The sequence below is a fragment of the Lepidochelys olivacea genome (assembly GCF_965140295.1).
Source record: "Lepidochelys olivacea isolate rLepOli2 genome assembly, chromosome: 14".
In the NCBI taxonomy this organism is placed as follows: Eukaryota; Metazoa; Chordata; order Testudines; family Cheloniidae; genus Lepidochelys; species Lepidochelys olivacea.
Window position 1 is genome coordinate 8,074,567 of NC_140424.1, and position 18,279 is coordinate 8,092,845.

Here is an 18,279-nt window from a genome sequence, read left to right on the forward strand (position 1 = left end):
GTCAGTGTCACGCTGCATGTCAATCAATCCCAAGGCTTGTTAAAGATGCCAGGATTCAACAATGGAAGCCCTCCAATCAAGGGACAACAGCCCCAATGTTTGACGGGTGCTACAGCGATCAACCACAATAGGGAAAACAAGAGCCCCTTCCCAGATGAAAGTGAAAGGAGATTTGTATCACCAAACAGTTCTATCAAATATTTTAATCTTCAAGTAGGCTTTAGATTTTATACTCTTTAGAGCAAAGGCCCAACAATTACTTGGCACAGCTCACATATTGTACAGCAACAAGTGGGCTTATGGTATTTTATATATTTTAGTATTAATGCTGCATGTTCAAGCTCTTAAATCATTCAATAACTATAGGAACAGCCTTAAAATGATACTTATTAAAATTAGAAACTTGCTTTCACAATAAGTTTTTTTGCTTTTTCTTGCTAAGGCCTGAGTTTAGGGTTCTGGATTTCTCCTCAAGGAGCTTTTGAAGTCATTAACACCTCTGAGAGCAGAGCAGAGCCTTCCTTACACTACCTTCGATGTTAGTGTTACCATCAGCTCACACAGGAGAAACTTGGTGCGCAGATACTGAAACTGTGTGAAACTGAAACTGTGAGAAACTGAACACAGATAGTAAATGAGAACCTAATCCTGTGAAGGCTGATGTACGTCCTTAACTTTACATGTGACTGGAGTCAGGAGACTACTCATGTGCATGAGGTAAAGCACTTGTGTAAAGTGCTCTCCTGGATCAGGGCCTAAAAGAGGAATCTTGAATTCAGGTCCCAGCAAGTGAGGCAAACAATTTTATTTTAGAATCAAGTATTTGGATTATTTTCTGTCTCGAACAGCTGTGAAGTTTACTTAAAAACAATTTGGGTCATCTTTAAAAAATATAATCACATCAATGTGCTTTCTGCTATGAAAGCTGAACTTAGTCAACTGAACCACAAACAAAAAGGTCTCAGGTGGATATTTAAAATACAGGCAAAAAGGATGGAAATGCATGCTCTGCTCTATTAAACTGCACATGTATAAAAATTCCATTCCATGGGGATTAGATGCAGACAACTAATTTGAACATTCTACTGATTTGTAACAAAAGTAGAAATCCGCAAAAAAGTGTACTGGTTCAGAAACATTGGTTAAGCAACAACCTGGGCTCTTGCTTACATATGAGCATCTGAATATTTTAATATACATTCATCCCTGGATTTTCCATATGAACTATTTTATTGTTATCTATTGGTCAAAGAGCCATACCAAGGTTTGATACTAAATTACCAAAAAAATTCAAAAGTAATTTAGTTTTCAAGTTACGTAATTTAAATCAGATCCACTTACCAATGATTCGCCCATCAGTGATTTGGAAAGAACCTTAGACACAATTTGTAGCTTCCCTTTAAGATGCATGCAGCAAAGCACTGCACGGAAAGAGCCATCTCCCTTGGCCAGTCCCTCTCCCAGCACTGAAACACAAAGCACCTACTTTTAGCCCCACCAAAAGACAGTAAAAGCTTAACTAAATCCTACTCAGTTTTCCCTTCACCTTTAAAGCTAAAATGTCATCTGAGACTTAGGTTCAAACTTTCCCTTCCTGATTTGGCAAGGCTTGGACCGGCTTTGCCCTCATGCCTCCTGTCATTTAGCAGTGACATCTCCCACCAATTAAGAAATTATGTAGATGAGCTCGAAGGAGATGCAAACCCATCATCCTTTAGCCAGAAGGGTGGTGACAACACCCTTGAAGTTAGAGCACAGTTACTTCAGCTCTTTGACAAGGATACAAAGGATCTCCCTCATCCCTCCAAGAGTCAAAACTGCAACAAAGTTTTGGTGATAAAAACATGCTCCTGAGGATCCATTCACTCTAGCAAAAAGCATACTTTATAATTTGCAAATTTACCAAACCTCTTCACTGGTCAATCGCTCTAAAGAAATTAATATTCTTGCTACTTTAAAAAGAAATAGTCTAGGTGACTTGGTATTCACTCGTGCTGCAATAGGAATGATTGTTTTAATCCTGATATTTAAAAGCTTCATGTAACAGTAAACTTTGTACCAGTAAACTGTGGGATTAGATAGCTAGCCAAACAGATACTTTCCTTGACATTTGCAAGAGTAAAAGCATTTATTTCATGATATAGAAATGCTCCAGCCCAGTAGTAATAACACTTAATTATATGCATTACCTGTCCAGAAAGAAAAGATCCTTTTAAAGAGACTGAAACCTTACGTAAAACTACGCATGCAAACTGTAATAATGTAAGAAGGCTGTTTGTAAAAGTTACAGTCAAAAACATACATTGTTGTTATTGCAGTCAATGTCACCATTTCTGTTTCTACTGCCAATCACCAGTTATTCAGTTCTTAGATGTGTGTTTCTCCCATTAATGCTAACGGGAAGTTTACAGGCACAAGGACTACAGAATTAGATTATCAAAAAACAAATCAATTCTCCCACTTAATAGGTGTACATGTCATTAAGGGGAATTATGTGAACATATCAGGAAAGAATAGTCCCAAAAGAACATCTATATCAAAAATGACAGGACATGTTTTCAACTATATAATGGCAACCAAACCCTGATTTTAAGATGCCCAAAACATAATTCTCTGCATTCAAATTACACTGCGGCTGCTGACAACAATTTCAGAACAGAGACTTACTTCCCAAACCAGAAGGAAAAACAAAGCTACAGAAACTCAGTTTTAAGACGTATGACAGTTAATAATTAGGATAACACACCTCAAACTTTAGATACTCAATTAAGATATTTTATATATTTAATTGCATGGAGTTATTTAGCTAAAGCATTCTGTTGCAGTAGGCCATCAGTTTGTAACTTTTCATTTTTAACAAAATTCTTTGAATATTTATGGAATTATTTAAGAGATTCACTCTTACAGTAAGCCCTTGTGCTTCTATCAGTAAATACAACTGTTTGTAGAGAATACATACTTCTAGTGTGCATGCTAGAGCATGCATTTCATTCCTTTTAAATCAAAATGAAGTCATTGGTGTCTGCAATATGTCAAGTCTTATAAAAAGTCATAACTGCAGATTGAATAAAGCTTTTTCTGTCAAAAAGGTTTGTGCATACTTCAATGGATACCGTTATAGCAGACAGGCCTAAACCTTGATACACGCATGGAATTTTTATTTTAAAATGTCCTTTCAATAGTAATAAAAAACAGACCCACTGAGACAACCTCTGCAGCTGTCTTGAAATGTTAGCTGCTGGGACAAGATCAATTAGGGCAATACAATCAAATCTGTTTATATATATTATAAAAATCATTTTGGTATAAAAACCTGTTCTAAAATTACATATTTTAAGACCTGGAGGAAAAGAAGATTTGTATGTGTAATATGCTAGTCCAGACTTCTGTCTAGAACAGCCCTTTAAGTGGTCTGATTTTAAAGGCTCATCATGGCCAGAACACTGTTTAATTTTTTCTCCCTACCATGCATTTCAAAAGAGATCTATTTAAATTAAAAATACGCGTTAATCTGCTCTACTGTTGCATATTTTTTTAGCAATTCTTAACTGTACAGCTCCTTTGAAATATTCAGGTATCTGCTATACATGCTGAGAAGAAACAAAGATAGTCTCCCAGTGTAAGCCACAAAGCTGTCTCAAGGATAAATCCTACCCTTACTACAATCAATGGTAAATCTTCCATTTGACTTCAACATGACCCAGATTTGATCCTCAGAATATTAGTCAATGAAAATACAATTAATTGAATGGCATTCTCTCTTCTCCCTCCTCTAGCCATTATTCATCCTTCCATATATCTCTTCTTGGCTCTTTATTTACCGTCAGGAAGGACAACTGTGCAGGCCAGTTTAGAACAATGCATCTCTGGCTCTAGCAGCAGATACAATAGGTGGATTTTAAATATAGCAGACTGTTTTAAGGACAGCATTGCATATGATGAATACACAGAAAATATTCAGAAGTGATAAAGTCTCAATCATCCCATCAAGCGAATACATCTATAGTACAAGTAATCACATAGTCCCCATTTAACAATTGCTTTCAAACTCAATCAGGGCTTGGGGGAAATCTCACTTACAATTCAAGATTAGTTAAAGAGTCAGAGCACCAAAAGGTGGGACCTACCCACAGTACAATTTATTTCCCAAGAGTGTGCTAATAAAGCCTGATTTCCTGCCCAGTGAAATCAATGAAAATAGTCTGATTGTTTTGGGTTTTGGATCAGGTCCATAATAAAAGAACAGAACTTTAGCACGGATGGTTAATTCCTCTGTAAGACTCCAATTCAATAACGCACGAGAATACATATTTAACTTTAAGTATGGGCTTTACTACACATGTGCTTAAGTGCTTTGCTGAATAGGGATGAATTTAAGCATCAAGTCAAGCACATGCTTTGCTGAATCATGGCCTAAATGCAGATAAAACATTTATTATTTATTCTCTGGGAAGGCAGGCAAAATTGCCAACTTCTTCTTGGTCATCAGAGGGATTCACGATCCAATGGTCAGCTGCCACCCTCCACAGCAGAGGTGGCTGTATTTCAGTGGGGTTGTACTTACATTATAAACCAAAGCAATAATTTGGGTAGGACAATTTTATGACATTAAAAAAGCAAATATTTTGATATTTGTTTTGGAATGTTCTGTAATCCAGAGAACTGATTACATGTTGTTAGAAATCACAATAGATAAATAAATCAGCATACCATGCCTACAGTCTTCATCTGCTTGTCCATAGTTTTTCTGTGGGGGGGAAAAAAAGGTTTAAAAACAATATTATTCCAATTGGGATAAACGACTTCCTGCGCCAATCAGCAACTCCCTCTGAAACGTCAAATAACCCATTTTCTCTTTCACATTCTATTTTTCAAGGTAGAAAATGTGATATAGTTGAAGGTACATTAGTTTAACTTGAACTTCAGACATGGGTCTAATACATTCACCTTTAGAATGTTGTCTTTTTCCAGGATTTTAACTAAATGGATGTTTTAAGAGAAGAGGTGTCTGTGTGAAGCCATAACATCCGGAGGGAAATATAGAACTATCATTTCCCATGTTTGCTTAAAATTCAGACTGTTGCCTGTGAATTGTACAGTTTACTTAATCTTGCACTAATATGGTGTGGTCAGAACCTGCAGGGTACATATTGTACTTGAAAAAATCACAGTTTGTACATACATGTTCAGTAGAGACTTGCGAGAGCTTTGCAGCTAAATTCCCTGAAGATCCCATTCAGATGGGCAACCTTAATTCCGGCACTTCCTAACTTTTGAGTGCTTGACTTTGCAACCTTATTAATTGTCTTTTAATATAGTTTTTATGTTACTTTAATATATATAATGTAGTACATTATTAGTGAATATCTCTGACCCAGGAATAAGTTTCACCAAAGTTAAAATACGTTTCTATTGTTTCTTTAATCAATCATTTATTCAGATCCAAACTACACTTGGGTCCCAATCCTGCAAGCTAGTACACACAGGTAAACAGACCCCTGCAAAACTGAAGCCTTACATCTGCTTTTGCAAGGAGGGGTTTTATGTCCAAGCAACATGACAATGATAATAAGGTTCTGATTTCTAATTAAACATTGAAAGATAAAAGGCACTTGATTCTTCTTCCCAGGTCACCTGATACTATTAAAGAGTCGCACTCACAAGTTGTAAAAAAGAAGCAATTCTATAGAGAAGACTCTCAATTTTTATGCGGTTGATTTCAGCCTGGCATGCTTCCGGGAAGTGAGCTGGGGGGTACTGGCTGAGGGAAAGGAGTGCCTCCGTGCAGTGCTTCACAGCCACTTCATAATCCTGCTGTTTAAGTGATTCACATGCTTGTTCACATGACTTCTCTGGTCTTCTGTCTGCCATGACTCAGGGACAGAAATCCTAAAGAGGGGGCAAGGGGATGATAAATGTTATACTGGTGATCAGATCTTGGCAAGCCTCCTTCTGTTCTCACTTTCAAGGCACCATAATCTCACCCCATCTACTCAGCTCCACTCATGTTTCCTACTTCACCCCCTCCTACTCCCTAAACTCTTCCTAATCATTTCTTCATACTGTTCCTTTTATCACCTCCCCTCTTGCTCTTATTTTTGGCCAGGATTCATCAGGGTACATAAGCACATGCTGAACTTTAAGCCTGTGAGTAATCCCATTGGTTTCAAATTAGGCATGTGCCTAAGTACCTTACTGAATGATTACTCACCCAATGCTCTGTGCCTTCATTAATGACACTCTTTATCCTTTGAGAATAACCTACTTCCTAGTCACCAAGTGTCCTTTCTCTCAACTTTCAATCCTCTCCTCCAAGCCACCCCTCTCTCCAGGAGCACTTTTGCTCTTAAAGTATGTAGTCTCAGGCGAGTGGGTGAAAGTAAATAAGGAAGAATTTTAAGTGGCTTTGCTGTTCATTTCCAGTCTCTCTCATGTTCTATTCATATTGATGTCAGAGCCCAGAGGTCCCAAGTAGGTGAGGTAGCATTATGCTTGCTGCCATCTTGATTTTTTGGGACTTTTGAGTTTTGTTTTTTAAAATGTAGTCTTTTAGAAAAGAAAGCGTAATGAGGAGGGGTAGGGGCTAGCTGGATGCCACTGAAACTCACTTTCAACGATTTAAGGACATTTTTTGTTTGAGATAAAGTTTATATCCAAGGTGGTCAGGATTATCTGCCAAAAATATACCTGGTCAGCAAAGCACAAAACCTTTCAATAACTCCCCTTTACAATATCATCCCTCCCAAGACCAAACATTTAAATATAATTCACAAGTTCAGGACAGCTATTTTAGTTTAAAATGGACTTGACAAGAATTTGTTTTGACAGATGAAGCAGGGAATGATGCAGTTTCTCATTTTCTTTTTAGCAAGCAGATCACCTTTGGCAAATTTTCCTAAAATAAATTATCTCATATTGTTATGAGACTATGTATGTATCTTATAGATATAAAATCAGCTTTTGTGATAGTTTAAAATAATTTCCATCTCTAGGACATCTAAATAATTCACTATTAGAAATCCTCATTATGTTTGATCTTTCTAGGTCTTTATCAATCTAAGGTGCCTGAATTCCAACAAGTCTAAAGCTCAAATAGATAAGAGCATGCCTTTCCCATTGAAGTAATCCACTGTGCCTTTTCACCCATTACCACATGCTCTTTCACAGCCAATGCTTAAGCAGTACAACTGTAAAGACGAAATGTTCAATGTTTTACAGCAGCATGGTATAATCCTCTGTTTGTCTTGTATCACTCTTAATTTAATTTTCAGAATCACAAGGCAAATGAATGTACAAACAATGTTTAAAGACTTGTCAGAACAATTTTGACTGAACCCATCTTGTTTTGACATGTTAGAGATGGCTGTGTGTGTAATACATATGTCACAAAAATAGAGAAAAGTAATTTTGTGTTTTCTGCCTTTATCCTGATGAAAGACTATAACTTTACCTTCTGACTTAACAGTGATCTTCCCAATTCTACTCTCACTCACCCACCTAGAGCTTTACCTTTTGCTGATGGGAATAAAATATCATTCATGTTTTCATTATCATTGTCATGGTAAGGACAAGCAATAGATTTTGTGCACTTAAGCACACGAGTAACCTTATTCACCTGAGTAATTCCACTGATGTCAAAGTTACCCAGATGTTTGCAGGACTGAGTCTTCAACAAGTATAACAAGGAGTCCAGTGGCACCTTAAAAACTGTAGCTACAAACTAACATGGCTACTCTTCTGATATTCAACAAGTATACATTTTCATTACTATTTTGGAAGGCAGACTTGCAGTTTTATAAAAGTCAGTAACTATGATTAAAAAAATCATTTGAACCTTATTTAAAACTTAAAAGTAATTGAGGCACATATGCAAGTATCCAAGTTTGACTATCCTAACACACTATTCCTGCTGTGTAAGTGGCCACTTATGTCACATACTACTGTTTCCAGTCCCTGACTGAATGACTTACAAAATCAAAGAGCTTTCAAGATGGCTACATGAATACTTCCAGTCTGGCAATTCATATCCCACTATTCAGAAAGGATGAAATCCCAGCCCCATGAAGCCAATAGGAGTTTTGCCATTTACTTCACTGGGGCCAGGTTGTCAACTCAAATGTTTTCTTTCCACAAACATTCTCACAAGCCAAATTTTGCAAATGTTCACAAAATCTAAGCAGATTCACAGATTTTCTTCACATGAAAGTTTGCAAGTGCTTTTGTACAGTGCACACCCACTTCTCATGTGTCCATAATGTAAATGGAATGAAAATGGGTTCCACACTTGATTGGTTGATTCCACCAGCAATCACTGGCTTGCAATATATATACACACACACATATGTATATACATATATTTAGTTTCCAGTATTTAGCTCCAAGCTGTGGAACCAATTAGCAGATGGAATAGAAAATTAGATCTACCATAGCCTGCAATGTTCACTTCACTCATGTTTTTGCCCATAGTAAATTTCACAGCCCTGGGAGTTGCTCCAGTATTAGGAACCAGTAATTCCTTGGAGGAACCACAAATGAAGGAATGGGATTGGCAGCTGGTTCTCTGAAAGACTCAAAAATTTAAATTACATTATCCCACTCCAGGGCTGCAAAAAGAGGATTTCACTTCCTCCATGGCACTTTTGATTTCCTAATTCCTGCTCCACCACCATCATATAAACAAAACTCCTAGGACAATTGTCTCATTAAAGCTCTTTACTGTTTGATGTTTTTGTCTCAGCAGCCTAAGAGAGCTGTATATGCTCCAGACCTTACTTTAACTGCCCTAGGGTAGGAGGCGGTAATATACTTATAACTGATAGGCATATAGTTTCTTCAGAAGGTAGGTTGTTTAACCCTTCTCCCACAACATGTTACAACACAGAACAGTTATTCCAGCTTTGAGATAATTTTACTCCCAGGGACCACTATGGTCACTGAGCAGCCATGCATCAAGGTTAAAAATATTCTGGAAATTAAGCTCACCACCTACCAACTGGCTCTGCCACTTTTCACAAGTTGGCACCTTGTAAAAGAAAAAAAATTGTATTTATAAATTGTCTTCTACTGGACGGCTGAATTCTTGTTGAATCAGCTGGCCTGAAAGGGAGTCAAGTTCCACACCCTGAGCAGTGGCCTTTCATGCTGAAGAGGCCATACAATTTCTTTGGGTTAACACTTATCCTTAGAGAGTATCTGAGGGGCCATAACTGAGCTTTACCTAACCCAGAGTTTTGGTTGGACTGTACATCTATTGGGCTAACTGAGTCACAGGCTCTGCATTCAAGGGGACATCAATGCAGAATGCTGATTATGGACACAGAAGATCTACAGAACACAGAAATAGGTAGGGAGCCTCAGAAGGGTAATTTATTAATTGAATTTAATCTTAAGAAAGCATGCTGATACTTGGGCAAAGTATGGAAACTGACAAATTTAACCAGGAAACAAAGACTAATTTCATTTTGTCATTCATAATTCACATACTCATATTGACAAATTCTGCTCATTCAATTCCATCCACATACACTCCAGGGCATGTAGACATTTAAGGTCATACATCTTTCAGAACTTGCCTATTTTGGTACCAGAGCGCCCCACAGACCAACAAGCAAGAATAATAAATATTTGTATGGGCATGGGAAGGAGGCAGTTGTTAATGGAAATTTTGATTTTCAGTTCCTCAAAGGTTTTTTTTTCATACAATTCAAATACAACAGTATAATTTCTAATTTATCCTATGAGTAGGCACAGTGTAGCACAGAATTAGGAGTCAGAGGATATGAAGTTTATTCCCAGCTGTGCCAAAAAGTGCTTTGAGACCCTCACATGGAAGTGCACATTTATATAATTATTTTAATTTAGCAATTGTAATAAAGCATCAACATTTTAACTATGCTTTATGCAGTCTTAGGGTATGGTTTGACACTACAATCCATGTGATAACACAAGACTAAATACCACACAGGCAAGAGTTTAGGTAGTTCTTCCCTTCGATGATTCAAGAAATTGAAGAGGTCTTTTAGCTCCTCCTCCAGCACCTTCTGGAGAAGGCACTTTAGCAGGGGCAAATTTACCTAATAATCCATTCCTCCAAGTTTTGGGAGGGGCGTTGGTCTGGTCCTCCACCCCCAATAAAGCATTTCCAGCCTCAGTGTTTTTAAAGCAGTAGGAAAAGAAGGAAGAGCTATAAACAACAAAATCATCTAGCTCATTTATTCTAATGTAAATGCCATCTTTTTTTGGCACACAAGAGGCTTTTGAAGAATTACATCATGGCTGGATAGTTGGTCCAACAACAAACCAAAATTAAGTGGAGGAGGAGAGACAGCAGAACTGAACTACAAGTTTAGTATTTTGGAAGAAGTACAGCCCATGAGTGCGTACCACTACACATCACAGCTTAATGGTGTATTTTATGGAGCCAAAGCCTATGATAAAGCAGACAAGCTGACAGCTAACCAGCTAAGGCAAACAGATGCAGGTACGTTCTCAATCGACTGTAGAGAATCCAGACAGACAGATCACTATCTACCTAGTCAACCAACAGGTGATGTGGCCCGATCCTTCTAACTGCAATGGCACAAGGATTAGGACCAAGGTCTTGTATGCACATTTACAAAGTAGGCAATTCAGTAAATATTTGCATATTTTAACAAGCATTAAAGTCGAAGATTAATAACAGAGCAGTGATGTCCAACCTCTGGCCCTGCAGAGCAATGTGTTAAAAAAAAAAAAAACACGTAGTTGATTACAAATTGAAAATGAGTTCCCTCAGCCACACCCTGAAATTTTTAAACTGAGGAGTTCTGAATCAGACCCATCGTTAGGCAGAGGAAACAGCAGGCATGGCCTCCCCAACTGCCCCCCACTACTTCTCCTGCCCCCAGAACACCTCTGCTCCGAGCCACAAGCACTGTTAGCAGCTCTTGTCCCTTCCCTTTAGAGCTACTCAGCAGCGCACCCCTGCTGACAGCCTGCTGCATTGCAGCAGAAGGGATAGAGGGATAAGGCAGCTCTGCCTGCTCAATTGTCTGCTTCTCTGCCAAGCTGTCAGAGCCACAGGAAGAGCAGGATAGAACTTGAGTGGCCTGAATTTAGGGAAATAGTCAATTGTGCCTCCTTGCCCTTTATGAAATAATTTGTTTGGCCCTCAGGCTGAGAAGGCTAGACACCATTGTGGCAGAACTATCTAGGGAGCATAGAGTTTAAAGACATTTTCTTACCAAATATAGGTAAAGCATCAAGTAAAGATGGCTTCTTGGCAATTATTTTAAAGAGACAACAAAAGCCCAATGGAGGTTTCTTTTATTATGATTATTACTAGATTTCACTTAGAGTACCTAATTATTAGAGCTAAGTGAGTGGCTGATTTAGCATGAAAGCTGTTTTTGTCTACCTTTTAAATAGGTACGGATCACAGATCTATAATGACTTAAACACAAAAATCTATGTTTAAATCATTTAAGAGTGAGAAAATAAGCTGGCAGCAGAAAGGAAATTCAAGATTAAAGACCAGAACACTACCAATGGAGAGGGGTTGGTACCAAAATATCGCAGTCTAAAACATTAATAAAAAGAAGTTACTAAATGGATTTTATTAAATGTCTAAACATTGGGAGAAATACTATTAATGAATAAGGACCAAATCCTGCAATCTTTACTCAGACAAAACTTTCATTTCATGTCTATTACTGACTTTATTTGGAGTTTTGTCAGGGTAAAGACCGCAGGATTTGGCCATAAAATTTCCATCAGCAGCAATCAATAACTTTATTGATTCTGATGCTCATCATAAAAACTACGTAATTATATAAAACTCAATACAACCACACAGTCTTTACAAATCAGAGGTTTCAAAACTGTGAGTAATGATTCTAATTAAAAGACATTCAATACTAAGACAAATTAGGGAGAAAGCATATGAAATAGTAAATATACATTCACTTTACCATGTGCCTAGCACTACACATGGTGAATCTCAAGAATTCCAAGTAAGACCATGAGCTTATACAATTTATTATCGCTGGTGAAAATGGAATGTGAACTACTCATAGCAGAAGACCTTAAAAATCAGCTAAGGGGCTTGTGGTAAATTTTTCATTGGGAAAAGGATGGAAGTCGGATAGCAGATAAGGACAAGGCCCCTGTGACTTGAATATTTTCTAGATTTTTTTTTCAAATTACCAGTGAATGTGGTGCTTGTTTTTTTCATTTACACATGCATCTAGATCTCTGGTGCATTTTATAATTTTATAAACTGGAATAAATAAAACAGACTACGACACTACACGGAAAAAATAATGTTACATACAAACAACCTGTTAACTACCATCTCACTGTGTCTGTGATTGCATCAACATTTTACACACACAAAACCATGACTCATCAATGTTTAACCGTCAACACTTAGCAAAGATCCAGCATAAATCAGAGAATGTTATTTTAATAAAATATGGAATAATATGCATACCAACAGCTATATCATCTTATATAGTAACTAAAATATATATATTACAAAACTATAATAGACTCCTAAGTTTCTACTGACCCAATTTTAAGGCTCACTCACAACTCTGGATGAGGCTATATGATTGTAACTCCAAGTTGCCACTCAACTCCTTTAGATTAGTCAAAATTATTATTGTTACTTATTTCTTTTTCTTAACTATAATAATAATAAAAACCTATTTACTTTTGCCTATATATTTAAGAAAATAAATCAAACCACCAAAGAGTGTTGTTCCAGCTAAGAACTGCAAAATAAAGTTGCACATCACGAGAAAAGAAAACAAAGCTCTTTGCAGGCAAAGAATTCTACTTTCCTGTTGCACTCCCAGCTCAGCCTGATAGTTGTACCATGAACAATCATACGTCCACAAACCAATACTTAATAACATGAGAGTAGATAATGACATCAATGCAAAAGAATTATGAACTAGATTGCAAAAAGAATGCTACCTCCCAGATGTGTGGGATGGAAGTAAAAGGGAAAAATTAAAGGTTGCGTCTGTCTTCCTCAAAAGCTTAGTAGCACATATCTCTGGCATTCGCACGCTGGTCATAAGGCTACTGCAGTAATATTATTTATGGCAGCGCTCAGAAGCGTGCTATGCACAACACAGAACACTACAAAGGCTAACTCCCTACCCCAAACAGCTGACAATCTAACCCATTTTCTAGAAAGAGATGAATTACTCCATTTATAATGACAGGTTTCATAGTAGCAGCCGTGTTAGTCTGTATTTGCAAAAAGAAAAGGAGGACTTGTGGCACCTTAGAGACTAACCAATTTATTTGAGCATAAGCTTTCGTGAGCTACAGCTCACTTCATCGGATGCATTCAATGGAAAATACAGCGCATTCCACTGAATGCATCCGATGAAGTGAGCTGTAGCTCACGAAAGCTTATGCTCAAATAAATTGGTTAGTCTCTAAGGTGACACAAGTCCTCCTTTTATAACGTTGTGCAATTGCAGACAAAATGGCCCTATGTTCAAAACTGATGTGAAATCTGAAATCAGTCTAGACCAGAAGCGGGCAAACTACAGCCGGCGGGACCGTCCTGCCCAGACCCTGAGCTCCTGGCCTGGGAGGCTAGCTCCCGGCCCCTCCCCCGCAGCCACACCGCCGCGTGGGCAGCACTCTGGGTGGCGTGGCTGCACGCTCCTGCAGGGCAGCGCAGCAGTGTGTCTGGCTCCGGCCGGGCGGCGCAGCTGCCAGAAGTGCAGCTCTGAGTAGCATGGTAAGAGGGCCGAGACCGGTGCTGGGGGATTGGATAAGGGGCAGGGAGTCCCGGGGGGCAGCTGGACGGGGCAGAGGCTCAGGGGACGGGGAACAGGGGGCGCTTGGATAGGGCAGAGGTTCTGGGAGGGGGGGACAGGGGAGGAACAGGGGGTTAGATAAGGGGTGGGGTCCCGGGGGGGGCGGTTGGGGTGGGGGGTCCCAGGAGGGGGCAATCAGGGGACAAGGAGCAAGGGGGGATCTAAGGGGGGCAGTCAGGGAGCAGGAAGTTTGGGGGGGGGCAGGCTGTTAGGGGAGGCACAGCCTTCCCTACCCAGCCCTCCATACAGTTTCATACCTCGATGTGGCCCTCGGGCCAAAAAGTTTGCCCACCCCTGGTCTAGAGCAAGAAGAAAACTTATGTCTAGGGTTGACTATAGCACAGTGGCACTTCAGAACTTCAGCTACATGGCCTATGAGAAAAGTGACTAGATCTTAGGAGAGGGAACATAAAGAGGTAGAGTGCTCCAAAAACACCACATCTTTTAACTTAAAGCCACTCACTGAGTAAGTATTTGTATTGTCTTTCCACCTAGAACAAAGGCCAAAGAGAGGACAGCCAATCAAAAGGGCAAGTGGTCAATCTTTACTCAGGTGAGTAGTCCATTCACATCTACTGAATAAGGGCTCCAGGACTGGGACCCAGCTTCCAAATGGACGGGTGGTAGCCAGTCCTTGGATGCTTTAAGCAGGGTTTATCCTCCACAAATCAACAATAATAAAAATGGGATGATATTTTATATTAAGGAAAGACCTGACCCCAACTCCTGGAGCCTTTGAACTCTACAGACATTACATATGGTAAATAAGACTTTATAACATGCTGAGACAGATTTCAATACAGATACCCATAAGCTTTTATTTTGTTTACTGATTCCTTTTGTTTTTACTTTGGAATCAGTGGGAGAGAGAGAGGATAGTCTGCACTGACACTGGCAGTGACATTATATGTGGAGAAAATGAATAAGGAAAAAAAGAAAGACCATTTCAAGACCTTTCAATTAACTTCAGCTAGTGGCCCCCTAGGATTGTTATCCCTTATTTAAATTGCAAGTGTTATCGCCTCCAAACCTCTACCCAATTTACACTGACAACTCCTAGTCAAGGGAATTGTCCAACTGATTTAGCTGTGGCATGTCAGCAGCCTTTAACAAGGTATCTGTTGAGCAAATTGAGACCTCCGGCATAGAATTCGAAAATTACTTGCACAATGTATAGGTCTAACTGCCTCATCCATCACAACTCCATCACTAATTTCTTGATCTACAGCCTTTCAAGTGATCCATTTGTTCAAGGCTGTCCATAAAGAGAGAGAGAGAGAGAATGTGCGTGTGCCAGAATTGCCCGTACAGTGTTAATTCACCTCCTTGTATGCAGCATTATGATACAGTCTAATGACATGATCACATATTACTTCTTCCACGGGACCCTACCTCATTCAGTGCACATAACGGACAGTGCACATTCACTGAGCATCAATTCAATATTGTGTTTTCTCCTCATTGTTCAATGTGTGGCCCCGAGCCATACTAGTAGAGACCACCTATGAAAAGTTAGGTTAAGTCACTTGCCCAGCATCACATGGGAACTCTGTCGCAGAGGCAGGGATAGAATCCAGTTCTCCAGGGCAGCATTCAACTGCTTTACTTATGAGACCACCCTTTGTCATCTTGCCATCTCCTATTTCATTCATTACACACACCTTCCAACTTCTGCAACAAATCAGGCAATGGTCCTACAGATAACAGCCTCCTTCTGTATACAACCCTGATTCATCCCCAGAGCCAGGTCCATCCTGTGCATTGAATGAGGCAGGGGTCCTTTGGAAAAAATAGTATATAATCATGTAATTAACAACTGTATCATAATACATGTGTACAAGGGAGCTGAATTAAGGTTGCTCACATAACCTTAACTGAGGCATTTCCTAACTTTTGAACGCATAACTCTGCAACCTTAATAATGTTCTTTTAACAGGTTTTTCCTGTGTATAATTTCCCAGATTTTTTAAAGAGAAAAACAGAAATTCCATCACACAGCATCATATTGAAACCAATTCATCAGCAAATAGAGCTGGAACCTTTAGTTCCATCACACAGACCTCTGCCACTTGAGCTAACAGATATCCATCAGGGGGTAGCTGTGTCAGTCTGTATCCACAAAAACAACAAGGAGTCCGGTGGCACCTTCTGAAGAAGTGGAGTTTTTACCCACAAAAGCTTATGCCCAAATAAATCTGTTAGTCTTTAAGGTGCCACCAGACTCCTTGTTGTTTTTGAGCTAACAGGGTAACGGACAGCAGCAGTAGGTCATCATCCTTTATGTAGAGCAGCATGAGAGGATGATGCACTATTCCAGTGTGTTTCACAGACAACTGCTGACACCAGAGGAATGGTGAGACTCAGGGATCTTGGGTTCTATTTTAGGCAATGGGGGGAGTATGCTCTAGTGGACACAGACTTTTCTGCCCTAAGTATGACCCATCCGCTCTGCCCTCTCCAACCTGTCGTTGGCCCAGTCCTCTCTTTTCCCTACTCTTGGCTCCTCATCCTGAGCCTACTCTCCTCACTTAGTCAGTCCCCGTCTCCACCGCTCAGGCTTCTCATTGCAATGTTATTCTCCTCACCTAGCCAGTCCTAGTCTGACCCCTCTGGACTCTCCATCCCAGTCTCCCGCCCTCCACTCCCAGTCTCCATGCCCAGCTGTTCCGTTACTCCCATCAATTCCCTGTTCTTCATCCAATCTGTCTCTCTCCCGCGCTCTGGCCTCCATTCACCCTCCTCCCTGTCCACATTTCTCATCCCCACTAACTCTGAGTTCCAGTCTCCCACTTCCATCCGAATCCTTGTTCCAGTCTCTGTGCCCTACCAGTACCAGTTCTTCTACTGTACCCCAGCTTCGTCAGATCGATGGTCCCTCCCGGCACCCTGCCCCACTGGTTCTCCGACCCAGTCTCCTCCCCATCCAAACTCCCACTTTCAATTTCCCTCTCCCGCACACTAGCCTCCAGGCCATCTCTCCCACCCCCAGACTTCAGTCTACTCCCCCCACCCACTCTGAGGATCCATTTCTTGTCCTCTCTGCATTCAGCTCAGGTGGCTTCTTCCTCCACACTCCTAGGGTCCAGCATGGGGGGCACAGACAGCACAGGAGAAAGTCTCCTGCTCTCAGTTCAGGTGCCCTGAACCCAGGACAGCACACAGCAGACCAGAGCTGCAATTGCAGAGAAAGTCCTGCTTAGCCCATCTGCAGCATGCACAGTGTGGACAGAATATTTGGGAATTTTTCAAAGTCTTTTATTTTCACCAAATTTGGACAGATTTTTATGAAATGACAAAATACACATCCCTGAAACAAAGCCCATTCCTCCCCTCCCCCCAACCCCAAGTCCCTGATCCAAGGCAGGGGAAGTGCTAGAATTTCTCAATGAAAAGGATGCCCGAATTTTTAACATAATGTATTTTACCCCTAACCTTGTTCTTGGAAATGACTACACAGTTTTGGGTGAATTGTTTTTTGTTTTTTTATGAAGCCTGTCAGAAAATTTCAGCCCAAATGGCTAAAGTTTGGCAAAGTGATAAGCAATCAAAACCAGAGTTTTATCACAGGAAGTGTCAGGCTACCTTAATAATGGGCAGTATTACCAGCCTCATCTACAATTCTTTCAGCTTCTTTAAAGAAAATCTCCTTCTACGCATAATACAATTGTTCATAATAGCTCAGTCCCTCCGTTAAACTGCAGTAGCCTGTATCCTGTACAGTTACGTGTTCTTATCACTCAGTCTCAAATAGATGTTCTCAAACGTTTCCATGGTGTGGACTATATCTTAATAGAAAGATTCACCAATGATCATATAATTAAGTCTGCGAATCTGTCATAGAGGTCACGGATTCCAGGACTTTCCGGGACCTCCATGACTTCTGCAGCCGGCAGCTGTGACTGACCCCTGGACCACCCAAGCCTGGGCTGCCCCCCGCCAGAGCTGTGGGAGTCCTGCGCCACCCCCCGCCAGCACCAGCACTGGCGGTCCCAGGCCAGCGGGGCTCTCCCCTGCCAGCAGCAGCGATCCTGTGCCACCCCTCTCCCCCAAGCACCAGCGGGCACCCAGGAGTCCCCCCCAGCACCAGCGGGCGCCGCAGAGCCCCCCCCCCAGGGCCAGCGGGCACCGCAGAGCCCCCCACCCAGCACCAGCAGAAGCACTGTAGGCCCCCTCCAGAGCAGCAGCTGCACTCTTGGAACCCTCCAGAACGCCAAAGATTTCGTCAGGGCTATTTATAGTACAAGTCATGGACAGGTCAGGGCCCCTGAATTTTTATTTATTGTCCGTGACCTGTCCATGACTTTTACTAAAAATGCCCACGACTAAATCTTAACCTTAAGAATAATAATAGTTCTTACTAGGTATCTGAACAGCTCCTGGCACAATAGGACCCTGATCGGCATCTCTGGGCACCAGTGAAATATAAAATTTAATTATAGTACTGGAGAATCCTGGTAAT

General features: G+C 40.5%; 1 protein-coding gene across 4 annotated transcripts in view; it reads right to left on the minus strand.

Moving 5' to 3' along the window:
- HELZ (helicase with zinc finger) overlaps positions 1 to 18,279 on the minus strand; it is a 150,878-nt gene that overhangs the window by 122,538 nt on the left and 10,061 nt on the right. For 2 of the 4 annotated variants that reach the window (XM_084646536.1, XM_084646535.1), the window contains exons 2-4: positions 5,662 to 5,889; positions 4,711 to 4,747; positions 1,342 to 1,466 (exon numbers count right to left, since the gene is read on the minus strand). In XM_084646536.1, the coding sequence (XP_084502662.1) occupies positions 1,342 to 1,466; positions 4,711 to 4,747; positions 5,662 to 5,871 (372 nt within the window). In that variant the 5' untranslated portion in view covers positions 5,872 to 5,889. The remainder of the gene's footprint in view (positions 1 to 1,341; positions 1,467 to 4,710; positions 4,748 to 5,661; positions 5,890 to 18,279) is intronic. The other 2 variants (XM_084646538.1, XM_084646537.1) reach the window with 2 other exon arrangements.